This window comes from Pituophis catenifer, unplaced genomic scaffold (genome assembly GCF_029215685.1).
Source record: "Pituophis catenifer annectens isolate HBS135680 unplaced genomic scaffold, rPitCat1.0.hap2 SCAF_1, whole genome shotgun sequence".
NCBI classification, from domain to species: Eukaryota; Metazoa; Chordata; class Lepidosauria; order Squamata; family Colubridae; genus Pituophis; species Pituophis catenifer.
Genome location: NW_027256881.1, coordinates 180,735,547 through 180,762,883, shown reverse-complemented (window position 1 = coordinate 180,762,883; position 27,337 = coordinate 180,735,547). Strand labels below are relative to the sequence as shown.

The 27,337-nt window shown below is 41.9% G+C and overlaps 1 protein-coding gene across 2 annotated transcripts; it reads left to right on the top strand.

The window, feature by feature from the left end:
* Positions 1–615: 615 nt before the first annotated feature.
* Positions 616–27,337, top strand: CFLAR (CASP8 and FADD like apoptosis regulator). Of its 2 annotated transcripts, none has more exons than XM_070933251.1 (10): positions 616–671; positions 8,849–9,312; positions 10,682–10,781; positions 11,819–11,954; positions 17,308–17,381; positions 19,567–19,612; positions 20,212–20,249; positions 21,704–21,779; positions 22,887–23,364; positions 24,315–27,337. In XM_070933251.1, the coding sequence occupies exons 2-10, from the start codon at positions 9,017–9,019 to the stop codon at positions 24,448–24,450; spliced, it is 1,380 nt and encodes a 459-aa protein (XP_070789352.1). In that variant the 5' UTR covers positions 616–671; positions 8,849–9,016; the 3' UTR covers positions 24,451–27,337. The 2 variants fall into 2 exon arrangements, with proteins under 2 accessions (XP_070789352.1, XP_070789351.1); XM_070933250.1 differs by having other exon boundaries at positions 20,209–20,249.

Sequence of the window (27,337 nt, the reverse complement as noted above, 5' to 3'; positions counted from 1 at the left end):
AAGTACTATGTAGTGTAATGTAATGCAAATATTTTATAACAAAGTAAAATGAATAATAAAAACTAAATCACAGAATTAAATATTACCTATCTTTACTAATATGACTGGAGAACGTTTAAGTTACTTTCATTTTTGTTTCTTTTAAATATGTCTTTTTAAAAAGCTCGTAATAAAATGCATTGGTATTACTGTGGTAGGTTGTTAACTTCTGTGGATGCATGATAGAAAAAGCAGGACATCCGCGCAAGCAAGAGAGGGAACTTCTTGTGAAGAAAAAGCTTTTCTTTAGGACATCACAGTGGAGGGGAGCTGCGATGATAAACTCCGCTTAGTCTTATCGACCCCCTCCCAAACTGAACGCCATCCGAGGTATAAAACAGCATATTCATATATTCCGGTTGTAGAACTGAGACAAACTCCTAGCAACATACTTCAGCGCAAATTGTAATTACAGATATAATTACAACATATCTCCCCCCCCCCCCCCAAAATAATATCTTGTTGGTCCTTTGACTCGCCCGTCGAGCTTAGTCGGCGTTATTTGGAGCTGGGCGGCTCCCAAGCTTAACGTCATCTTCCACCAACTGCGCGTAATAAGGATTTTGCTTCCCGAAATGGCGAGCCTGCTGTATTGAGGAGACGCAGAGCGGAGGGACGAGGGCGCTCGGGCTGTGAGTAGAGCTGGCTGAGAAGCCGAGTGGGGAATGGGGCGTCCGTGGACTGAGGCGTTTGCGATAGAGCGCTTGGAGGCGAGAAGCGAAAGACGAGGCCATCTTCACGAGGCCCCCGGGCAACAAAAAGCCAAACTAGCTCTGACTCGGCTTCAGGAGATCCGTGTTAGAAATCAAGCTGCGCACGCGTCTCTGCCTGAAAAGGAAAGGGGCGCTTGACCTTCGATGCCAGTTTCTCCGGAGTAAGGCGCCGCTGAATGCAGTAAGGGTGTCGTCCCAAGCGAGCAACATTTGGAAGGGTTGCGTTTAGACTAGCCCTTTGCGCTCGGCTGAGTTTACTCCTGAGCAAAGTTCATTAACGGTCGTTGCCTTCGAGAAGCGGCGGAAAAGAGACGGCCTTATTATCCACGCGCTTTAAACAAAAGCTTTTATGGCGGTGTTAGTCCGTAGTGACGGAGAGGGAAGCTTTTGTCGCCAAAGAGAAGTTCCGCGGTCCTCGTCTTCAATCGGACGCGGAGGCCGTTTGTGTTGCGGGAAGGCTAGGCGTGTATTCTGACTTAGTCGGAAGAGGGAAGAATGCAGGGCCCGACCGACGCCCTTGTTTCGAGAGTCCGTTTCGCTGCCGGTTCTCCTTCCCGATGGCCGAAGGGACCGTTTTTTCATTTTTTATGGATCTGCGTAACAGGCCCCTTCTATTCGTATGTTTGCTCAGACATTGCTTATAAATTTAATAAACTAAATTCATTGATTATAAGCGCCTATGTAACAACATAAAAGGAAAACAAAAATTATTTGGACAGAGCTTTGCTGGTGACATCACCGACAAACTCCAGGAAGTTTTCTTGGCCGTAATATAGGAGATGTTTGTGGGATTTGTTTTCCCCCAATACCGCTGGGATTTTGGGTGCTCTCTGCTCAGAATATTAAGTCAGATCCTGCTGAGTTTTTTTCAAAACCAAAAGATCTAGCAGATGGATTCGTGGCGTTTTCATTTTAGTTTTCTTTTTGTTGTCACAAAAAGATTTTAAATAGAACTGCATTGGACACTGATTATTCTAAATGTAAATTGGAGTGGGATTGTATCCTCTGCTTCTGATGGCGTCCTTGCTTAAATTATCTACTATGATTAAAATAATAGCTTTCACTATAATAAGGTGTTTTTGCCGGTATTTTTAGGGAAAATCCTAATTATTTGGAGCTCTAGTCTGGACTTTTCATAACCGACCATCAGACTGACACATGATATCTAAAGCCTTCTATTTTAGCCGTTGTTATATTCCATCATGTCTTTGTGACTCTTAAGAAGGAAGTAGTCCTGTTTATTTACTGGCATTTGTGAAGTTTCTCAAGAAAACTTCTTAAAAGCTGTAATGTTCAAGTGATAAATTCAAGGAAAGCAGGATTTCTCAAACTCTGAAAATACGTAATTCTTTTAAATGATAACATGAATTTGTGTTACAATACCCATCCCCTCTGATTAGATAGTGCCATCAAAGCAATGAACATGAATTTGGGCAAACCCTGGGAGATAGTTGAGGAGAAGGGAGCATAGCATACTAAAGTCCATAGCTTCATAAAAAGTCTGGGAGGAAACTTATTGAACTCCTTACCCTCTCATTATCAGGACTTAATTGTGCAAGAAATAAATTTACACCTTTAACTGTATGTCAAACAAAAAGGTGATAGAACCATATAGCTTTAGAAAATAAAACCCTATCATTGGAAATTGAAGAATTGAAGAAAAAGTTTAGAACCACATTTTAATGGAAGAATGAACCTGCTTTTTTTTGTATCATTTTGAAATCTGAATTTCATTTTGAGGGCAGCCAGTTTCTTTCTGTAGTCAGATGATAAGTAAAAGGGTATTTCTTTGCTTTAAGTCAATTTCTCTTTGTGGGAAGCCCCACCTACTAGAAGAATGAAAGATTTTGAGGAATATTAAAAAGGCAAAATATATTTCCCCAAAGGGAGAAATGAAGAAACACCCAACTCTCAACTCCATTTTGTCAGCTGTCCCAAAATCACATGTGGTTGGTGGTTTTGCCTCATCAATAAATGGACCTTTCTTTCCAATTAGCCTCCATCATCTTTCTCCCAGCTTGCAACTGAACCTGATGGATTTTTTTCCCAACATCTTGAAATACCATACCTTGCAAAATTGGCTGCTTTTGATGCTCACTTCCCATTTCTGTAGAGTGAAGATCAGAGTTTTCTGTTAAATTTTGGGGCTCTACAACCTTGATTGTTCCCTTTGAAAGAAAAGGTGGTCTACAAAAACAAAAAGGCTTCTTAGTTTGCATTAAAGTGGTAAGCCTGCTCACAGAAAGCAGCCTCCTGGCAACTCTTCTACCCTTTGTCTTGTTACCCACCCACCACCACTTTGAGAAAACCTAATTTACAGAGTTAACACAGGAAATAAATCACAAATAAACATGGAAAGTCTGAAAATGTAAAATCAAACTTTTCTTCTTCCACAACCACCTTATTTTAATAGAGAAACAACCACAGCTAGATTCTAAAAGTATATATTTTAAGATGAATATAAATGGACTGTATTAAGATGAATTGGGGAAAATAATAATCTTGACTTTTGTAAAAGCATAGGCCCCAAGTGCTTTCTGGATCTTGAACTAAAAAGCAGTCTTATTCTTTTTCTGTTGCAGTACACAGAACTGAGGCCTTAAAGGGGAAGTAGATAGAATCATACTGTCAATAGAATCTCAGAGAAATCCCCCCCACCTGCCGCCGCGTTTATAAAAGTTCAGTCATTTTGTAGAAAGGAAACTGAAAATACTGAAAGCGATACAATATAAATATGCTTAGTGACAGCATAATATTGACTAATTTGGGAAAAAATAGTATATGGCATGTATGTGGTTTGAAATTAGTCACCAATTCTACTTTATATCTTTTTGCTAGTCCAACTTGTAGCTGCTGAAATAAGCTTATTTTTTTATTTACACTAAACTGCTATTAAAGGGTAAAATATACACAGAACTGATTGCACAATATGGAGACCACTTTATATGTTTCTTTCTCAGCCCCATGTGCATTATCTTCCTTCCGGTTGGCTGCTTAACACATGATTCCTGGTTTCATCCAGTTTAAGTATATGGAACAGGCCTAATCTAAAGAGTTTTACTGTGTGAAGTACAACTGGCTGAATTTACAGAACACAGAGTCAAAATCAAATCATATTATGACTGGATAGTGTGCAAATCTGGCAGATAGAAGGCAGCTTTTGTCAGGTGTGCATAAAACTCAGTGAAGCCAGTCAGAATTGTGTATCCAGTTAGTCCAAATGGGCCTGGAAATGTTTCCACACAGCATGCATATTTTCTGAATCTTTCTAGGGTATTCATTATTAGAAATATCTTGTTATTTAGAATAATGCAGATTTTGTAGCTAATCCTTGGTTTGCAAAACTGAAAGGCTATAACTGCCCTATCTGATAATGCTTGCAATTCTTGGAATGTCAAGGATGTGATTTGTCCTTCATTCCTTCAGTCCCTCCTCAATGCAAACTGGAATTTCCTGTGGGGGAGGAGGAGGGAAGCCTAGTTTTATGTTCTCTCCCTTTTATGTATATTCTTGATTTCACTGGGACTCATTTCAGTCTTGAAAACAACAAACACAGTGATTGTGAGTTATGAAAAAGCAACCTTAGTTTCTGGGTATGTTTAAAACAGTCTTAAATGTATAGGAATAATATGCTTTTGGTGATTGGTGAATATTTGTAGTATTTTCAGTATTAGATTGCAGACATTGTGATGTTTAAATCCTGGCAGTGTAATCCTATGCATTTTTACTCTAAAGTTCAGTAGGTTTGTTTCCATGTTTGGAAGCATGGAATTGCAGCCTTGGTATCTTTGTTAATTTCTTTCAAATATTGATTATGAATCTTTTCCTATAAAAATGATACTTCTTCCTCTCTTCCAAGCTCTAATAGTGCCATGAATGTATATACATATGTCAGTTTATTATTGATTATGACAATTAGACATCTTAATCATGGGATTTTTAGTCCTGCCTTAGGTATGAAAGCTAGCTGGGTGACTTGAGGCCAGTTACACTCTCTCAGCCAACTCACCTCACAGGGTGGTGGTTATGGAGAAAATAGAAAGAGGAAGTAGTATTACTGTCTTGAGTTAGTTGTAAAAATAATAGTGGAATAAAAATAAATGATTGATTGATTGATGAAGCACTGTGGAATCTACAGAGGTAATACTTAATGTCCTTTTATTCAGAGATCATTAAGAATTTGTCTAAAACAATTGTCTAGGTATGTCTTAGGGGTTAGGTGATTTAAATTGGTGATTGTAAACTGGTAAAATTCTGATCTGATGTACTTCTGTTCTAACTAATCCTTCTGTGGCCTGACCCAAACCATTGTCTGTCAGCCTCTATGAGAATGAAAAGGAAGTACAGGTAGTCCTTGGCTTATAACCATTTGTTTAATGACTGTTGGAAGTTATAGTGGCATTGGAAAAAGTGACTTATGACTGTTTTTTACACTTACGACAATTGCAGCATCCCCCTAGTCATGTGATCAGAATTCAGATGTTTGGCAACTGGCATGTATTTATGACAATTGCGTGTGATGACCTTTTGTGACTTTCTGACAAGCAAAGACAATGTGGAAGCCAGGTTCACTTAATAAGCGTGTTACTAACTTAACAACCTCAGGGATTCATATAACAACTGTGGCAAAAAAAAGGTCGAAAATGAAGCAAAACTCATTTAACAACTGGCTTGCTTAGCAATGGAAATTTTGGGCTCAGTGGTGGATCTAAGTCGAGGAGTACCTGGTATACTAACTTAACTTTTAGTTAGTTACAAGATTGGGCTGAAGCAAAATGATGTACTGGACGTGGAGTAGTTTGAATAATTGAAACCGCTAGAAATTTTTATTTTGAAAATACCAAGGTGGGAGACCATCTTCATCTCCTTCACCCCTAAGTAGATTGCAGAAACTGACCTTACATTTGATCACTTATTATAAATAACTGATCAGGAGGTGGAAATTACTAGGGGGCATTCTATTGAGAAGCTCTTGGGAAGTATCTGTTTAGTAAATTTTACAAGGACTGATCTTGACTCCTTATCCATCCTTCCTTCCTTTCTTCCCTGTTTAATTATGTCTTCCTGATTTCCCTCTCTTGCCTTCTCCAGCGCAGCTGCTCAGAATACTATCTCCATTTTGATGGATTCTCTGTCCGCTTCTCTAGAAGGAATGAGGAGAATGTGTGTATTTCATTTTCATTTCATTTCATTTCATTTTATTAGATTTCTATACCGCCCTACTCCCAAAGGACTCAGGGCGGTGCACAGCCAAACAATAAAAACACATACAATACAAAATTTAAAAATAGAATAAAATCAAATTAAATAATTTTGGCCCCGACAAATTTAAAACCCCAAACTTTTAAAACCAATTTAAAATTGAATATATAAATACTAAAAGATATTTAAAATTTTAAAAATCTTTTATAAAAGAGGGGGAAATTTAGGCCAGGCCGGCCTGGTGAAATAGTAAGGTCTTTAAGGCGCGGCGGAAGGTGCGCAGATCCGGGATCCTCCGTATCTCTGGGGGGAGCTCGTTCCAGATAGTAGGTGCCCCCACAGAGAAGGCTCTCCCCCTGGGGGCCGCCAGTCGGCATTGTTTGGCTGACGGCACCCGGAGGAGCCCCTCTCTATGGGAGCGTACCGGCCGGTGGGAGGCTATTGGTGGTAGTAGGCGGTCCCGCAAGTACCCGGGTCCTAAGCCATGGAGCGCTTTAAAGGTGGTAACCAAAACCTTGAAGCGCACCCGGAAGACCACCGGGAGCCAGTGCAGCTCGCGCAGGAGAGGTGTTACATGGGAACGCCATGTCGCTCCCATAACCACCCGCGCGGCCGCACTCTGCGCCAGTTGGAGCCTCCGGGTGCTCCTCAAGGGGAGCCCCATGTAGAGAGCGTTGCAATAGTCCAGGCGGGAGGTGACAAGGGCATGAGTGACCGTGCGTAACGAGTCCCGATCCAGAAAGGGACGCAACTGGCAAATCAGGCGAACCTGATGAAAAATCCTCCCGGTCACGGCCGTCAAGTGCTCTTCTAAAGACAGCCGTGAATCCAGGAGGACGCCCAAGTTGCGAGCCCTCTCCGTGGGGGCCAATGATTCTCCCCCAATAGTCAGTGATGGCGTCAACTGACTATATCGGGACGTCGGAAACCACAGCCACTCAGTCTTGGATGGGTTGAGCCTGAGCCTGTTCCTCCCCATCCAGATCCGTACGGCCTCCAGGCACCGGGACATCACTTCAAGGGCATCGTTGGGGTGATCCGGGGTGGAGATGTACAGCTGGGTGTCGTCAGTGTACTGATGGTACTCCACCCCGAAACCACGGATGATCTCGCCCAGCGGCTTCACATAAATGTTGAACAGAAGGGGCGAGAGGACCGACCCTTGTGGCACCCCACAAGCAAGGTGCCTCGGGGTCGACCTCTGTCCCCCTGTCAACACAGACTGCGACCGGTCAGAGAGAAAGGAGGAGAACCACCGCAACACAGTGCCTCCCACCCCCAACTCTTCCAACCGGTGCAGCATGATACCATGGTCGATGGTATCAAAAGCCGCTGAGAGATCTAACAGGACCAGGACAGAGGAGCACCCCCTGTCCCGAGCCCTCCAGAGATCATCAACCAACGCGACCAATGCCGTTTCCGTGCTGTACCCGGGCCTGAAGCCCGACTGGAACGGATCCAGATACGTCGTTTCATCCAGGTGCTGGGGGAGCTGTTGCGCGACCACACTCTCAACAACCTTCGCAACAAAGCGAAGGTTGGAGACCGGACGATAATTTACCAACATTGCCGGGTCCAGGGAAGGCTTCTTGAGGAGAGGCCTCACCACCGCCTCTTTCAAGGCGGCGGGAAAGTCACCCTCACTCAGCGAAGCGTTTATAATTCCCTGGAGCCAGCCTCGTGTCACTTCCCGGGAAGCCAGTACTAACCAGGAAGGACACGGGTCCAATAAACAAGTGGTCGCGTTCAGTCTACCCAGAATCCTGTCCACGTCCTCAGGGGTCACAGGATCAAACTCATCCCAGATAACATTCTCAAGACCTGCCCCTGTCTCTCCCCCTGAGACTACCCAGTCGGAGTCCAAGTATTTGTGTTCTTCTGTAGAGTTTCTGTGTAAAAAGTATCTGTGTGGGCTACTAGAGGTTCATACATACAGTATGAACAAGTATCTAAGCTGATACAAGGAAAAAAAGTTAATGCTTATACAATAAACCCCCCTCTACATAACAGTAGAGAGGGAATCAGTTATAAGCAGGGGCACTTACAATATTTTAACCTTTTCCATGAGGCAGGCATGCATACCTGTTCATATATATATGCATTTCTTAGGGTTCTCCCTTTACACGCACACACACCTTTTTTTAAATGAGGCATAAGGGTATCTGGATTGATTAACAATCCTTGGTTGATCACTTGGAAAACTGAGTATTTCACAGGATTTTTGCATATAATCATTTTTTTTTTCGGATTTCCTGTGAGGTTTGGGGAGATCATCCTAAACTCAGAGTCGTTTTCCATTAGAGTAAATATAGTAAAATAAACACTGTAAATATTCTAAATGCTCCTATGGAGCATTGTGGTGCAAAACCTACTGTTAGAATTTGAAGTTAGAGAGAGAGAAAGCTGCTGTATAAGAACTAAGTCAGCCCATCCTATTCAGTAATGTTCACAATGTTAGTTCCCCAGGACTTCAAATGACAGGTTTTTCCAGTTCTCTGTGGAAATGCCCAAAGATTGCTCAGATATCCTGTTTGTATGCAAAACATGTATTTTTCTGAAGAGCTACATCTCTCCTTTCAGAAAGCATAATTTTAGCGAAAGAGACATTTTATGGACATCAGTGGCATATTGTGATTTCCCATTTTCAATCTGCACCTTTTGCTTAATTTCAGTTTCAGTTCCTCTGGGCATTCTAAGTGGTGTGATAGTGAGAACTTTTTTGAAAACTGGATATTCCATTTTGATTCATCCTAAGTATTATTTAATTTGAAAAAATTCATACTGTTCCCAGCCTGAGCAAATGAACAAATGTAGCAGCAGATGAGATGGCAGAAGGAGTGCCAGCAGTGAATTTTAATCATTGTGTGTGATTAAAGTGATTTGGGTTTGTCTAGGTCTTCTCTTCTTGTCAATGGTCTTTTGATACATAAAAGGCATAAAACGAAGCCAAGATATTGAAGATCAACAAGGAAGGCAGATTCTGCATTAAGAAGCAAGCCTCATGACGTGGCTTTTCTTGTTTAAAACACACCCAGAGAACTGTAAAGGGATAGTGGCCTGTGATGACATTTTGCAGTGTGCCAGCATCTCTCCTTTACCAGCTTGAACAGGAACTGGATACAGATGAAAAGGAAACCATGGTCTTTTTGTGCAGCGATCTCGTGCCTGACGTATCTATGCCTGATGTCCTACAACTCTTGACAGCTTTGAATAAAAAGGAGATGCTGACCACCATCAACTTATCTGAACTATTATACAGGCTGAAAAGATTTGACTTGTTAAAGAAGTTGCTGGGGACTGGAAGAGCAGCTGTGGAAGCCAATTTAGCCAATCATCCTCAGATGTTGTCAAAATACAGGTGAGCTAAATTGAAGAGCATTCTGGGCTTTTGAAAAACATACAGCTCTATATTAGTTTATTTCCATTGGTTTCTCTTTTTAAGAATTGCTTCTTTTGAAAATGCTCTGTTGTATGATAGAATTATAAAATTCTGTGAGATCTCAGTTCCATTTCTATAAACTGAAAAACGATTTTGGGAGAATAGTGATCCAGTATTAGGTTATTATAAATTAGGTTGGTGATCCACAGGTTATCAACTATGATGGGTGAATATAGAAATTTAATACAATTTTTTTAAAATAAAAAATAAATATACCAATCATGCAACTTGATCATTCAGATCACCATGGGTATTAGAAATCACAGTTTAATTAATTAATTAATTAATTAATTAATTAATTTAATTAAGTTTAATTAATCAGTTTAATTAATTAAAAAAGAAATTATTTTTTTCAAGGGAGCAAGTAAACAACTGAAACCCAAACCAAAGTTAGCTTGTACTTGAACATTTTATAATGAAATATAAAATTGCTGTGGTATCTTTCTCCTTTATTTTTTATTTCACCATAACTAATGCAAGGACTGTTTTCATCTTAAGAATTTTCAACTATCCTACATGAGATGCAGAAGGTTGGGTTACGGCCCATTGCAAGTGTTGGAGCACCCCAAATAAGTCAGAACTACCATTATTTTATGAGAGCTTTGGTCTCAAGGCATCTGGAAGGCTCTGGGATGGGGAAGTTGTCCTAGTATAAAAATCTGAAATTCAGGTAATAAGCCATCAGTATGTCAGAAGAGCTACCACAATCTGTAGAGTAGGAATTTAGCAGGATATCCAAAATATGCCTATCTTCATTCATATCCATACATGAACTGAACCTCAGCAATGGATATATTATGGTGTACAAAGGAAAATTTTTATGGTGCATAAAAGGAAAATTGATAGATTATTGTTATGGGAAGCTGCTGTACACTGTTATATTACTGGCCCAATTAATTCAATATTGCCCACACCAGTATTCTCCGTGGATGGCAAAGTGAAGTGCATACCTCACCATTGGTCATTCTGTGTAGGACTGAATGAGAGTTATAATCCAAAGTAACTATAATAGCTTTCAAAGATTGTTCCTGAGTTCCTTTTCCTGATTTTATTAAGCCACATTCTCTATGATTGGGTGGAGGTTTTGTTATTTGCAATTGTACGAGTATTCATTTGGTCTTGCTCGCAACTATTAATACTTGTTGGTTGAAAAATACATATATAGTTGAAATATAGTTTAAGAAAGGAATATTGTATAAGAATATGTAGCACAGTCCCTAGGTAGGAGTGCAAGCCTTTTAAAAGTTAATTTACTTTTAAATTAATTGCAAATTGTGTTTATGTGCAGGGTGTTGATGACTGAAATCAATGAAGATCTGGACAAAGAAGACTTGAGATCTCTCTCTTTCCTTCTAAAAAGTCATCTGGGTACATCATACAAGGAAAAGGTAAACTTAACATGAACATGATAGTAATTCCTCACAGTTTTCTCTGTGTTACAGTGAATGAACACAGAGGAAGGAACAAGGATGTCTGTTGGTTTTGCCTTCTTTCCGTATGCAGGTGTAACTAGCCACCATGCACCTGCAGGATGCAGCTATAATGTATGCTTTATAACTCAAACTTGGAAAGATAGTACTAAATCAACAGGTGGGATAGAAAGTAATAAACCTAATGGGATAGAAAGCTAGCTTCTGTTGAAACCAGGCCATTTCAAATTATAAATGAAAGAATGAATAAATAGCTCCTCAAGGTTAGGTACAGCATAATAGCCTTTTCTCTTTCTCTTTCCATAAGGTCCTCTTAACAGTAGAATATTGATTTCTATCTAGGTGGTCAGTGATAATAAAATACTGAAACTGCAAGCAAGCATTTGGGAATTACCAGTCCTACTAATACCTTCCAGTTGTTGAACCTCTTTATTGTCCCTTGTTGACATACATGAAGCAGAATTCTTAGCTGATAGATTAATTTAATCCAGGACTGTTTTTTATTTAATTTTACCTGATACTAACAACTGCTCAGAAGTCCCTTTCCCCAATTGTGTTTCTTAGAATGATTTGTAATAAGAGTAGAATTCAATTCTGGGCCCTCCAGGTGATTTGGACAAAAATTACTGTCATCTTAATTATGAGCCAAACTAGTATAGGGCTCTAAAATATATAGAGAGGCACTGGGATGGGTTGGAGTGAAAGATTCTATTTCCAGCTTGTTCATTGAAATGAACTTACTCTGGTGCTAGTTTCAAGTTTACGCCACTATGTTGTGTAATCCCTTCCTCATTAGTAAAACTGGAAATTCCAAAAACTCTCCCTTGCAGGATTAGTGGAGGAAACACTAATTGTGAAGTAATATATTTTCCTAAATAGGGGAGACAGATACTGTATCACCAATCTCTATATTCCATGAAAGTTTAATATATAACTCTCATTTCTCAGGAGTACATTGGCTTGTCCTTTACAATTATTCTGACTGATTTTTCTAGAGTTTTCTGGCAATTATTACTGACCTGGAAAAGCTAGATCTGATATCTCCCATGCATCTGGATTTAATAGAAAATTGCTTCCTGACCATTCACAGGAGAGACTTGGCAAAAAAGATTCAAAAGTACAAACTAGAAGGTAAGATTTGATAGGTCTTAACATTCAGGTTTAGCGGCTAATTCTCATAGTTTGCTGTCTTCACTAACAAAGAGAGTTCTGCATTCCCTGCCTACTGTAGTTGGAGAAATACTTGGGCAAAAATTGTACTGAACTCAGTGAGGCTTACTAATATGTAAACATACCTAGGAATGCTGCTAATAGAAAGTATATCTGAACAAGTTGTTGTTTCCAGAAATTTGAGTTTCATGGTTTTGAAATAATACGAAACCAATAATTTCATCTTGTCATCAACCTATTTAAGTCTTAGTTGAAAACGGTAATATTAGCAGTACAATAATATCTAAAAAATTTATTTCTCACGTAATGAGGATTTGGAGAGGGAGAATGCAGGAAAGAACTTGTTGGTCATGCCCCATCCTTGGAATTTTGGTTACCTATCTGAACAATCCTCCAGACAACAAGTAGAGTTTACTGTTCTAATATTCTGTGCCTTGATTTTTCCCTCATTCTAAATCTTGAGCATCCACAAACATATAGAACATGTACTACCTATCCTTCCAAGCATGGGCCTTTATAGTACAGTAGGTAATGAGGATATGTTAGAACAGTGATGGTTAACCTTTTTGGTGCCGAGTGCCCAAAGTGCATGCGCATGCCAGTGGTGGGATGATCCCGGTTCTGTCCGGTTCTATAGAACCGGTAGTAAAACTGGCGGGAGGCTCTGCCCACCCGCCATGATGTCATATGGGTGATCTGCGCATGTGCAGAAACATACACGAGGAAGCGAGCGCGCATGCATGCTCCCGCTGCAAACCGGTAGTAAAGGTAAGTGGAACCCAGCCCTGGCACATGCGTGCGCGCATGCGGGTGAAGCTGGGCTGGGACGACGGCTGGCGTGCCCACAGAGAGTTCTGTATGCCACCTGTGGCACATGTGCCATAGGTTCGTCATCACGGTGTTAGAAGATTTCAAGTTTATTTATTCTCTCTGCTTCTCCTCACATACATGAGCAGCAATCAGTGTCTGTACAGGGCTACTAGCTTACCACATGCACAGCAGTGAAATAGTGAACAGCTTTGATGTAGAGAGTAAACACAAAACACAAAGGATGTTATGTATCTAGTCTTCCTCCTTCCCTATTTTTTAAAAGGCTGAAGATTTTGTAAAGAGTAAGTTTATGATTGACAAGTAAATTAAAAGAAAAAAAGAAACTAGCTTTATGGCTTTGTACTTTTCTTAATGCAGTTATTAAAAAATTGAAAGCCAGTTTGGTCTAGAGAGCGAGTTTGTTTTAATGGTTAAGGTGCTAGGCTAGAAAGCAAGGATTGTGTGTGCAAGTCCTGCCTTAAGCATAAAAGCCAACTTGGGCCAGTCACTTCCTCTCAGCCCAACTCACCTCATAGGGTTGTTATGGGGAAAATAAGAAGAGGAAAATATGTTGGATATGTTCACTTTCTTGAATTATTTGTAAAAATAATAAAAGCATAATCCCGTGTTGGCGAACCTATGGCACACGTGCCGGAAGTGGCATGCAGAGCCATGTCGCCCGGCATGTGTGACATCGGCCATTCTTCTTCCGGATTTCCAGGGCACGCATGCACACCAACCAGCTAGTCTGCTGGTTACTGGTGCGCATACGTGTGCAACGATCAGCTGGCCTTAATGTCTTAGTGCGCGTGCGCACCGGCCATACTGTCATTGCCCGCATGCAGCCCCGGGACTCCGCCCTTTGCCAGCCAGGAGCGCTGCCGCCAGTCACTCCCGTGCATCCGGCTGTCTGCCTGCCTCGTCACCGCCACCATGAGGAAAGGCCCCGAGGTAGCGCTGCCTGGAATCCACGTGGTCTGCCGCAGTGGGAGGCTAGGTATGGCTGGCTGGATGCTGCCTGGATCTGAGCTCGAGGCTGGCAGGAGGAAGAACGTTGCCTCTTAGCCGGCTCGAACTGTCTGCTGCCGCAGCCTGCCACCATCCCCTCTCCCCTGCCAGCTGCTCCTACCACTGCTAGGGAAACGGCTGTGTGAGAACCGCTGCCGCCAAGGGCGAGGGGGCAGTGGTGGCAAGGATGGGCAGTCCAGGTTTTCCCTGTTTCCCCCCCCCGAGCAGACTTTTAGCATAGACCCAGGCCTCCAGAGGGAGGGAGGGAAGCCCCCGCCTGCTGCTCCTGCCACTGCCACCCCCTTGCCCCCAGCAAGAGCGGTTGTCATGCTGCCGCTTCTCCGACAGCACCAGGAGCAACTGCCGGGGCAGAGAGGGTGGGGGCAGGCTGTGGGGGCAGGCCGTTCTCGCTGGGTAACAGATAGGCTGCTCCTGGAGCAGGCAGGAGAAGGAGAAGCCACCATCGGGGAGGCAAGCTGTCCCAGGAGGATTGGAGAAGAGCGCAGCTCCTCACTCATGGAGATCCACCGGTGGGGAAATAGTTGCGGAAAGCAGTAAGAAATGCGCGAGCCAGGAAGCGGTCATGCTCCCTGGCCGGAGAGGGTTGCACGTTCACTCTAACAAAGGTTTGTGCAACCCTCTCTGGCCAGGAAGCATGACCGCTTCCTGGTCAGCGCACCTCTTACCGTGCCCACTTCCCAACCAGTAGATCTCCATGAGTGAGAAGCTGCGCTCTCCTCCGGTCCTCCTGGGGCAGCTCGCCTCCCCGCTGGAAGCTTCTCCTTCTCCTTGCTGCTCCAGGAGAAGCCTGAGACTCAGCTTTCCTTGGCAAAGCGCTTCATCATTGCAGCGCAGGGAACATGTGCGGCGCCGGGGGATCCCAGCATGTACTATCGCACCCTCCTCAGCCTCGGCCACACCACGAGGCTCAAACTCAAGTAGGAGAAGATGGAGGAAGAAGGGGGCGGGGAAAGTCTAAACGGCGGGGGAAGTCTAAATAGGAGGCTGTCAGTCTCCCATGTCTTTGATGCCAGGTCTCGCCTCCCGACCGACCGAGAGACTCGGTCCGTGAGGAACTGTGGAGAGAGGGGCCGGGGGCAGGCTGTAGCCTCACCAGCTAAGAGACAGGCTGCTCACACAGCCTGCCTCCGCCCTCTCCAAAGTTCCCCATGGCAGAGGCAACGTTGATTACTCGCTGAAAGCCCAGCCCTTGCTGCTATTTCTGCCTCTTCTCCAACCACTCGGAGCCCTGTGTAATAGTGCTGCAGCTTGCTTGAGGTAGCCGCCGTTTAGACTTCCCCCGCCCCCCTCTTCCTCCGTCTTCTTCTTGAGTTGGAGCCTCGTGGCATGACTGAGGCTGAAGAAGGGTGGGATAGTAGCTGCACAGATCCCCTGGTGCCACCGGTGTCCCCTGCCCTGCAATAATGAAGCGCTTTGCCAAGGAAAGCAGAGTCTCTCGGGCGGGAGGCAAGATCTGGCATCGCAGACATGGGAGACTGACAGCCTCCTATTTAGACTTTAGACTTCTCACTCATGGAGATCTACTGGTTGGGAAGTGGGCACGGTAAGAGGTGCGCTTACCAGGAAGCGGTCATGCTCCCTGGCCAGAGAGGGTTGCACAAACCTTTGCTGGAGTGAACGTGCAACCCTCTCCTGCCAGGGAGCATGACCGCTTCCTGGCTCGCACATTTCTTACCGCTTTCCGTGACCATTTCCCCACCGGTGGATCTCCATGAGTGAGGAGCTGCGCTCTCCTCTAGTCCTCCTGGGGCAGTACAAGAACCGCTCTTGCTGGGGGCAAGGGGGTGGCGGTGACAGGAGCAGCAGGCTGGGGCTTCCCTCCAGAGGCCTAGGGCTATGCCAGAAGTCTTATCAGGCAGGGAGACAGGGAAGCCCCGGACTGCTCTCAAAATAACGACTTTCCAGGCCCAAAACGGGGCGGAGGGGTGCCCGAAGTGCATGTGCAAGGCGCGCATGTGCAATGTGGGGTGCATGCACGGGGGTCATGTGCGCATGCGCATGTGGGAGGGTTCGCATTGCATTATGGGTGCTGGCATGCACACGAGCTGTTGCGCGTGCACATACACACTTCTGGCACGCCACGAGAAAAAGGTTCACCATCACTGGCATAATCTTTCCATATGTGGAGGAAAACTGCCTGGCATTCTTTTCCAGGCATTATTTTTGCTCTGTCCACCTAACAATTCACATGGTTGCTTAAATACTGCAACTAGGAGAACCAGGATTGCAGTTATTGAATGAAGCATAATGTGGTGACTCAATGCTCAACAACCAAGATTCTGATCCCAGTTGTGGTTGTAAATCAAGGTCTATCTGTATTTCTTCTACTTTTATCCTCTTACAGACTATTAAATGCATTGATTTATGCCTATGAAATGTTGACTCTTAGCACCCACATAGATTGATTTAACAACTCCCAGAATTCTGATATCAAGAACTTTTTCTTCTAAATACTAGAAAAATAAACATTCCTTGATGCAAATAGTAGGATTTCCTTCTTAGGGAAAACACTGGAATCAACTACCCATATTTCCCCAAAAATAAGACCGGGTCTTATTTTCTTTTGTTATTTTTTCCCCTGTATGGGAAAAATAAGGTGTTATTTTTTCCCCACGTATGGGAGACCCACTTCTTCTGATTGCTTGCGGCGGGAAAGGAGGCCACACGGTGTGCCAGTGCCACAAGGCAGGAGAAATGGAGCTGCTCCATGTGTCCTGCACTGGCTTACCTCAGGCCCCTGCAGCCAGGCCACCCATGCCCCGACACATGGCTTGTCTTGCGGCAGCAGTTCCAGCAAACCTGTCCAGCAGGACCCCGCGTGGCTGCCAGCCCACTTCATCTGCTTCCTCACAGCCACAACAGAGGAGGCTGAGTGACGCAACGATGCCGTGGCAATGAGCTGAGGCAGGGGGATGGACCTGCCCCACACGCCCTGCAACAGCTTACCTCAGGGCTCCTGCAGTCAGGCCATCCATGCTCCTACACCTGCCTCGCCTTGCAGCCACAACACCAACACACTGCTTGGCCTCCTGCTCTGTTCCAGCCTCAAGCAAGCAGAAGTGGGCCGGTGGCCATGTGGACTCCTGCATATGGCTCCTAGTGTTGCCACCGCGAGGCATGGATGGCCTGGCTGTGGGGGCCGTGGGGTAAGCTGATGCGGGGCGCATGGGACAGCTCCACCACCACCACCACCCTTGCCTCGTAGCCGCGGCACTGCGAACAACCAGATGGAATAGGTGGCCAGCTGGCCAGCTGCGCAGGCTCTTAAGTAGGGCTGATTTTGGGGGTGGGGCTTATATTAGGTGCATGCATAAAAAACATGCTAGGGCTTATCTTCAGGGAAACAGTATGTAGTGATGGAATTTTAAATAAAACTATATTCAGCATGTTGAATAGAATTGAGCAGGACAGTTGTTTTACAGAATAACCATTGCTGATGTAATTTCTGAGATCTCTCTTCCATTTTGGGCTGTAGCGCACTTTCCAACTATGAATGCAAACACTCTTCAGATGTCCTTACCAAAGTTATCTCTAGCTGACCCTCCAGAGGTAAGTGCATTATAATGCAGTACAATTAAATGCTGGTAGTTTCCTCAATTTTGGGAGAAAAGGATTTTCTGAAGTATGCAGAGCCAAGAAGCTGTAAAAAGCTTGTCTTAACTACTGGGAACTGATGAGATGGCAGTGTGTGGTCCTTTCTAAGTGGACTTGGCAAGATCTAGCTTATCTGTATTCTAGTCAAAATCTGACTCTAAGTCAAGATTATTTGCAAATTGCAGCCATTAATGATCTAAAAGGATCATTAGGATTTCTAATATCAGCTGTGGCCTCAGTGGGTTGGCCTAAAACTCCCGGCAGTCATCTGTGCGTTCTTCTTTTCAGCATCAAAAGACCTATGTAGATGAGATTAGCAGGGAACTCTCTCTCCCCTTTGTATCTTTTTGTATAGTCTATTAGAGAAGTTTTAAGCAAACAACTATTTTAAAAGGGGGAGCAGGTATTTAAGGCAAATTAAGATTCCCATCATTATCTTAGTTTTTTGATACAGTGTTTTGTTTTGAACTTTGTCCATCTGACCAGGAGAAACCACGGGGGTGGAAAATCTGCTCAATGACGAGTTAAGGAGCATTTCAAGTTTTTTGTTAAATGGCTAGTTCAGGTCGTCACAGTGGCGTCATGTGACATATCAGAACTTTTTTCCCCTTTGCTAAACCAAGCATAGATGTTGCCAGCGCGTGACACATCCGGCCTACAGGCCAGGAGTTTGACAGGCCTGGGCTAGTTTGAGAATGCCTTTACCTGCTAGGACAGCTATTTTAATAAGTGACACCTCCCCCTTACCAATAGTAACCACATTTGGGTGATCTCCCAAACTTCTGAATTTTGTATCTGGAACTCTCAGAATTCCATATACACCCACTGGACTTGAAAGATGGAGGGTTCTTGGGCTGTGCAAAATCAGGCAGTCCTTTGGGATGCACAGACATCCTTCCATTCTCAGCTGCCTCTCCAAAAGCCTGCTTCATGCCATACTGAAAACAAAAACTCTTTAAGAAGAGTGACCAGGACAGGTGTTGGAATGCCCCAGAGTAGCATTTTCTTCTTTTTCAGACTGTATTTGTGGCATGCTTTTAGTTACCATAGTAAAAAAAAAAAAATTGCCATTGCAAGATGGGCAGCTATATAAATCGGTATGGTTGCTAAATCAGTCAACCAATTATCTGAAAACTCTGGTGGTACTTGGTGAGATTAAATTTGTGAATTTGACTCTCAGACCAAATCCCCAAAAGTTTTGGATTGATCAATACAATCCAGTGTACTAATTTTTGTTAAATGTATATAACCTATTTCTACTCTCCCATGTTTTATAAAGGATCATAACAAATGTGTCTGAAATGCTGTATGAACCTAGCACCTTATCCCTATGGAGAGTGTGTGGGTTTACCTCCTTTCTACCAGCCATTCACTGAGTCAGTAACTACCGTAGTTCTGTGCTGCTTGGTTTTCTTTTTCAGCTAATGGCAATTTTGTGTGGTGTTTGTTTTTATGGAAAAGAGAATGGGTAGAAACCATGCAATAGAAGCACCTGCTTCATGGAGGAAAGCTTAACTCGGATATAAAGAGAGTTGCAATGATCAGTGAATCGAACCATAAGAACAAGGATCATGAATTCAGAGCAGTCAGACTCTGTTTATATCTGTCCTAATAGGAGGGTGCCAGATGTTTGCAGAAGCAGATTCTTATTTCTGAATTACTTTTCCTCAGTCAGAAACCCTGCTTCAAGTACAGGCCAGATAATATCACCGTTACAAAAGAGCAAGCAGATATGTATATACTGTATTCTCCATAGTGAAATATGCTGCAGGATAAGGAATAAAAAATGATCCACCAGATTAGAGGAAAGTCTATTCAGTCTAGCCTTCTATTTCTAACCTGATTAGTCAAATGTTTCAAGTAGCTTATGAAGGCTGTACAAAACTGATACTAAGAAATACTACATGATAACTGCGAAAAGGACTGATTTGTTTTTAAAGCTATTAGCCATTGATTGATTTACTCTGAATAGATTTGTGTACTCATATTTGAAAGCCAAAATTATTATTAAGCAGTTTATATTTTAGATCTTTTTTTCCTAATGACCTGTCTAGAATATGCTTTTTCTGCTATCACAAACAGGCAAATATATAAGTTTTCCAACAAAAACAAAAAGTGATTTGATATTTAATGTTTACAGCCCGTGAACAGGGAAAGAGTAATGAATGGAGCCTGTGCTGTCCAGGGTAAGCCCTGTTATATCTTTATAGCCATTTTGTCCCTGACTACTTGGGAATAATACATCTTGCATTTTGTGTTTTTTGAATATTTGTAAAAAAAAAACTTAATTAACTATGTAAAATGTTTTTTTTTCTCAAAACCAGCACTCTACTCTCTCCCCATCTCTTTTTTTGATAAATTCTTATTATTCCACTTACACATTCATCAGAGTACCTTTTTCCAGTATATGCTCAATGTGGTTTAAAGACCTCATTTAAGAGCCATAAGTCATGAACTCCCTTTCAATCACTCATACCTTTCTGGGTATTTTATTTTCATCTGACGCTACAGTTGGCAAGATAGTTTGGCTAGTTAAAATGTTGTGATCCTAAAGCTTTACTGCTAACCTACTGTCCTTTAAATATGTGAACTTTGATTTCTGTTCCTATTTAGCATGGCCAATAGATACTGGTATGAAAAGCATTGTATTTAGCACTTATGCAGACTGACAGTTTGGAGAGGATTGTTAATTTATATAAACTTGCATGAATTTTCACTAGCTTTCATATTCTGAAGAAGGTAAGCAGACTGCAACTAACGGGCATTTTTATTATATCGACAGCAGAACAGATTCACATATCCATTCCAGAAACACAAGTACAGGTATTGTACAAAATTATGATAAACAGTACATATCTTTTTGTTTAGTATGGAAGCATTTTAGGAATTAAGAGTGATATAGCATTAGGAAATAACTGATTGCACTTTCAGTTTCTGCCTTCTTTGGTCTGTTACACTGAAGTTGTATTTCCCTTGCCTTTTTAAACAATGGAATGCATTGCAGCATGTTCCCCACTATGAAGAGGGAAAGTGAAAACAAACTGGAATGCAAAATAGAATACAGTAAGCAGCAGCAAACACAGAAGAATGAGAAAGCTAATTATAAGAAATCCAGCCTCAAGTTCCTCTATACTGGCTACTGCAATTGGCTTCTTGTTTGCATCAGTCTGTGAATATTTGGTGGCTAGAGGCCAATCTATAACCCTTCATTCCAAGTTTGCATACACTTCATACCATACTTGGGTGTGGCCTGTGGACTTCTCAAATTACTCATAGTGAGAAAATTTCTGACTCAAATCACTCTGAATTGAATTGACAGCTGGGGAAGAAAAAGTCAACCCTTCCTCATATCTTGCTATTTCTACAAGCAGTAATTAAGCTTTAGAGTGAAAAAATAGTGGTGGGCCAGAAGTGGTCAGCAGTTGAAGATAGTGAATAAAGAGCTGAGGTCCATCACATTGAGAGGACAAAGGTTGAAGAAAACTATCCTGGGACAGAAGTTCATTGGAGAAAAATTCTGCAACTCTGAGCTGTCCCATCAACAGAAAAGTTCCTTCCTTGACAATTTTCTTGTTGTTCTGGAGAACCTTCCAAATTTCCGGAACAAATTTTCAAAACAATAATTGGGAGAATCAGTGAACATTTCTTCCTGTTTTTATCCGGATCAGGATCCCATGAGCAGAATACTGCTTAAAGAGTCAAAGACTGATAATCGTGTGTGTCTGTATTCATAGATACATATTTACCCACACAGAAAAGTATGTGTCTGTTTGTACACATAACATGTCTATGTACTGTATTTATCAGTATAGAATTGATCCCAGTAGAGTTACATAAAGGAAGCAGTCAGTGCAGAACACCTTGGTTCAAGGTAAAATGTTAGAATTGTGCAGTGCTTCAAATTCAAAGGCAGATAATTTTTTTGGTGAGTGTGAACAATGTGTAAGTACCTTCTTGGCTGTCATTGGCTGTAAGTACCTTCTTGGCTGTCATTGCATCTTTTCTCAGTCTGCTCACTACAGCTGCAGTGTAATTCTGTAAAAATCTACCCATGCCCCTGGTGTCTTTTTCGCCTTTGAATCTGAAGTATTGCACAGTTCTCCAGAATGTAATGCTTCTCCCAAGGCCCATGTTTTAGAAAGGACTCTGAGAAGCCATTAGTCCTTATTGTTTTCTGCCACACAAAAGCAAAACTAATTAGACAATGCAAAGTAGACAGAAAGTGCTGTGATGATGATTTAGAGTAAAAGGCTTCATTCGTGGTGTTGTTTTTGCAGGGCTCTAACAAGTACAGAATGCAAAGCAAACCTTTAGGAGTCTGCCTGATTATTGACTGCATTGGCAATGATGCAGGTAAGTGCAATGGAAATCAAATTGCTCCTTCCTGCCAGACATTAATTGCTACACTACATTCATTTGGTCACTTCGGTATGCATAATATGTAGATCATATGAGAAACTTTGAGAAAGCCAAATTAATGATAAAGGTACAAATTAGGGACATTGATTATAAGAATGATGTCATCAGTTTTCCTGAATTTTATTGCCAAATGTTAGATGGTTGTAGCCCTCAATTATGGGTATTTACACAATCTTGCACTGAGTAATAAGGGCTTTTCCTGAGCCTGTTGTAATGATTTTCTTTCTGCACTATTGATGTGTAGATTTCATGAGTCTCCTTATCTTCAAAGAGTTTTTCCTTGTAGTTCTAAAAATTCATGCCTATGTATTTCCATAGTGTCCTTAATATGATATTCCAAGATACAGTTTGTTCTCCCCAATTATTATAAACATGGGAAGATACTTTTTTTAAAAAAATCTGAACTTCACACAATATAAATTACAATATCACAAAACAAAATGTAGTTTATTTTATTTATTTTTATCCTGCCTTTATTATTTTTATAAAGACAGCGAGCATACCTAATATTCTTTTCTTTTCTCCTCCTATTTTCTCTACAACACAACCCTTGAGGTGGGTTGAGCTGAGAGAAAATGACTGGCCCAAAGTCACCCAGCTGGTTTTCATGCCTAAGAGAACTAGAACTCACAGTCTCCTGGTTTTTAAGCCTGGGGCTTTAACCATTAGACCAAACTGGCTCTCATATAATGCACGGAAATTGCAATCTTCCCTCTCAAAAAATGTGTAGAGGTACTCTAAGGAAAAAGCAGAATATAAAGTAAGAAAATGTAATATGAACAAGTTAAGATGTAATCAAGGGCAGTGCAAGAGATAGTAAGCCCGCAGGATAGAACAATATCGAGAATATATATGGGGAAGGTGATGAAATAAATTTAGCAAATGACTACTGCTAAAAATGTCTGCCAGTTTGTCTGCCATTTACAGGGAGGCCAATAAATGTTAACAACTGGATCTTAAAACAAAATCAGCCTTCCTCAGCCTGGACTCTAACATACTGACTGGCCTGGTATTCTTGCTCTCTTGCTTCTTTCTCTGTAGGTTTGTTGACGAAAACCTTTAAATCACTACATTTTGAAGTTCACTGTCGATTATTTCTGAATATGGATGCAATGATGCGTGATTTGTATGAAGCAGCAAGGCTAAGAGCTCACAAAGATGCAGATTGTTTTGTTTGTGTGCTAGTCAGTCGAGGGAACCATCAACATATATTCTGCACAGACCATATTGTTCCAGGATTTCAACTGGAAAGGCTGAAGGATTTCTTTACTGGTGAGAAGTGCCCTGATCTCTTAGGAAAACCAAAACTCTTTTTTATCCAAAACTATGTTGAGCCCCAAAATTGGCAAGGAAATGCCAGCCTGACAGAGGCAGATGGAGATCTATGCACAATCCCACAAGTAGCAGACATTTTCTGGAGCCACTGCACCTTGGATGCCTCTGTATTGGAGAGATCCCCATGCTCATCATCCTATTATCTTTCCACTTTGGCTGGCCTTCTGATGGATCCTCAGAAGAGGTAGGTGTTTATGTCAGATACTAGCCATGCAGGAGCAATGCTGTTGTTTGGGAGAATGGAAAATAGATAGGAATATGAAAACAGCATTCTGACAATGCTTGGTTTACAGCAATAAGGTAACATTGATATTGGTTCCTGCAGAAAGAGTGAGTGACAGAAGTGAGACAATTTTGACATGGGTCAAAAGTATGCTATAGAAATGTAGTGGTTTCCCTGTAACTGAGCAATGTCCTCCATACACATTTCTTTATAAAAGGGAACTGAAGGGCTTCTGATGGTTAGGCTTGGAACCAGTGCTTGCCACAAACACGTAAGGCCTCTATTCCAGACAAGTGATAGAAACACTGATACAAACACAAGTTTCTTGTCCCATGGCTGGGAGCAGGGAAAATGTCTTGAATAATTCCTCAACAAATAAATGTTACCCTGTTAAGCCCTCCAGGTAATACAAGGAGTGGCCCAAAACACAAAGCTTCAAGTTCTCCTAAACATATTTATGTGGAAGTAAAATTGCTTGCAAGGAAGTGCTATGTTTGCATCCATGCATGCTCAAGCATCCCAAATACCGTGCAGTCCAAGTGTGCCTTAAGGCAGGGGTCCCCAACCCCCGGTCCATGGACTGGCACCGGGCCACGGCATGCCAGTAAATGGCCTGCACAAACAAGTGAAGCCCCATCCACAGGATGCAGGCATCATGCGAAAACACGCCCCCTCCGGTACTCAGAAAGAAAAGCCCTCTGGTTCTCTCCACGGAACCGGTCTCTGGTGCCCAATAAGTTGGAGGCCATTGTCTTAAGAGTAGCTGAATTACCTTCAGCTGAAGGGTAGAACTGAATATGTTTGCAAAATCTGGAGCTGTTCACCTGCAGCTTTTTACTTATTTATAAAATGTATGTAATCTCATGTTGAAGATTTTTTTTTCCTCCCTCCTTTCCCCTTTTTCTTTGCAGAAAGCTGCCTCTGTTGGATATTTTTGTAGAGCTGAACAACAGAGTTTATGAATGGAATAGAATTAATTCTACAGAACAGTACTTACTCGTATTGAAGCACACCCTGAGGAAAAAACTTTTCCTGATTGACAAGTAAAGGTCTTTGTGAAGCCTTTCTGAGATTTATCACTTTCTCCTGGAGTCAGCATATGTAATGCTGAAACATTTTGTACTTTTAAACAAATAATTCTGACTTCCTAGAATTGCTTGGACAAGAAATAGTGGGAATAAGCAGCTATTCGTACAATGCATTACTTAAAGTCTTATTGCACACCATAGATATTGAAAAAGGAGGTTAGAAATTGGGGAAGCTTCTGAGTTCTGCCAGGTTTTGAAGGTCTTCCCTAATCTTGGCCCTCCAGCGTGCAATTCTTAGTCCTATCATCTCTATAAAAGCACACTTAGTGGCCAAGAGTGTCTGAAAATAAGGGAGGCTGTGGTTAAATGTAGCTAGTGGTACTATGTGATTATTTTGTGGTTCACTCAGCAACAACTATAGATCCACTGCATCAAAAAATCCCATGAATGCAGAAATATAGGGGAACAGAAGCTAGTTTCCAGCCTAGTCGAGACAACCAGTAGAACTAGGGATGATGCTATTCTTAGCAAGTATTGAATTTAAGCAAACACTTGGGGATTTGATGAAAAAGAATGGGAAAGAAGGTATATGAGAACAGAACATAGTCATGATAAGGAATTGAATTTGGATTGTTACTGAACTAAATACTGGTATTAAGCTGGAGATAATTTTTAAAGGTATTAGCAATACTAATGCCCTTAATATGTATTTCATCTGAATATCTTGAGACATGTATTGTGCATTTGTATTTTAAAAATTGTTACAATTACTTTGGATAGTTTGGTGTTGGTTTATATTTTTCCTTTCTGTGGAAGCTGGTCAGAAATATTTCGATCTTTGTCAGGCACAAAGAACTAGAATGACACTGAAATGATCACTAGGGTGGGTTTTTCTGGTTGTTGTTGCTTACCTACTTACAAGCATCTCAACAGACTAACTGCATTCTCTTGAGAACTCTTCAGATAAAGCCTTCAAAGATCTTAAAGAGAGTCTGGACTCTCTTACTTCCTCCACTGGAAGGATTCCAAGCTCGCTAGTCTGTTTATTCCATCCCCTTTGTAAACTGGGATTGTACCACCATCTTATACACGTATATATGTATCCTGGGGAAATTTTTCCCTTTTTAAATCTAAATCTTGTTATTTTGTTAATTGCTTGATTGCTGATTTTATTATTTCAGTAGATTACTTTTAAGCCTTGTACCATGCTTTTCTATTAAGACTCATTTCCAGTGTTGTTTCAGAAAGATTTCCCTACCTTCAATATCACTGTAGGTACCTCTGTTTTAAAGTACTAGAATTAGGCAATAATTTGGTGGATGCAGAGAGGATAGAGCGAGAGAGAGTGATTTAGTTGTTGCTGGAAAATTTACTGTGAGTTTAAGCTGAACCAGCTATAGCTAAAGAAGCAGCAGGTACATAAGCAGGGTGGACAAAAGCCAGGAATCTTGTCTGTCTCCTTCAGGGAGGTACAGGTAGCCCTCAATTTACGACCGCATTTGAGCCCAAATTTTCTGTTGCTAAGCGAGTTAAGTGAATTTTGCCCCATTTTATGACAATTCTTGCCACAGTTGTTAAATGAATCACTGTGGCTATTAATTTAGCAACACAGTTGTTAAATTAATCTGGCTTCCCCATTGATTTAATTTGTCATGAGGGCGCAAGAGATCAAGTGATCCTGGGACAGTCATAAATATGAGCCAGTTGCCAAACGTCTGAATTCTGATCATCTGACCATGGGATGCTGCAATAGTTGTAAGTGTGAAAAACGGTCATAGGTCACTTTTTTCACTGCCACTGTAACTCTAAAGAGTCACTAATGAAAGTTCACTGTTGAAACTTGAGGACCACTGTAGATAAGAAAGACCCAAGCTGTCACCCAAACCAGACAGAAGGGATTGGGTCTGAGCATATGGAACCCTTCCCTCCACCAAGTCCAATCAACAGCCAACAGACTGTTAACAAGGCAATAGAAGTTGCCAGTTTTGTGACTCAAAAAGCAAAGACTTTTGAAGGACTTCTGGCTGACATCATAGCAGCATCAGTCACAAGAAATGGGGGAAACGGGACTCTCAGTTCCTGTGCTGGCTTCTCCCTATTTGTGGGCTCTGAAAGGAGCCAAAGTTGCCTTGTAGGAGTGGCGAAGCTAAGGAGGGGGCGCCCTGAGAGGTCGCAGGAGAGATCGCAACTCTCCTGCTGAGCCTCGGGGCTTTTTTCCCTCTATGCCACGGCGAGGAGAAGAAGCAGTCTAAGATGGCTGTCACGAAGCTGGGACAGCCGACAAACATCTAAGCACTGTGTAGGTGCAGACTTTGGGGAACAGTGCGTGAACTGGGTGAGAGAATATTTTCTGTTAAAATTTGACCTCAAGGAAATCTAGGGGGAATATATATTTAGAACTATTGTTAAAGCAGTGAACAAGCACTTTGAAAAATTATTAAATCGGAAGGAGGAGAATCTAAGAGAGAGGGGAAAATTTTTAAAATATATATATAGAAAATTGGACTCTCAAAGAAGACGTGGTATTGAGAAGGCATTTTAAAATGCTGGAACTATGAACTTTAAAAATTAATACTTTTTTATTGGAATTATAATTTAAAATAATTAAAATCAGACTTGCCAATATCACATCATGAAGTAGAGAGCGCCATCTGCTGATGAGAGGGAATATGTAAGCCTGAGAATAACCATTTGAAGGATTGAAAATACTGGATTACATGCATCTACTCTAAAACCACTGGAGATATGAATATTTAAATAAGAACTTTAAGTAAAAGACCCCTGAATGTTACGCTATATGATTGAACGTATTAAAGTGATTTGAGGAGGCTTGGACAACCTCCTGGTTTATTTAAATGGATTTGATTGATTATTTATGAGATATTAAAAATTGTGATTTGTGTAAA

Bases quoted from the DNA above. Each gene is read 5' to 3' on its own strand.
- CFLAR (XM_070933250.1), top strand. From the start codon at position 9,017: ATGACATTTTGCAGTGTGCCAGCATCTCTCCTTTACCAGCTTGAACAG. The intron at 10,782-11,818 runs GTAAACTTAACA...TGATTTTTCTAG, and splicing joins GTACATCATACAAGGAAAAG to AGTTTTCTGGCAATTATTAC. The intron at 20,250-21,703 runs GTATTGTACAAA...TTGTTTTTGCAG, and splicing joins TTCCAGAAACACAAGTACAG to GGCTCTAACAAGTACAGAAT.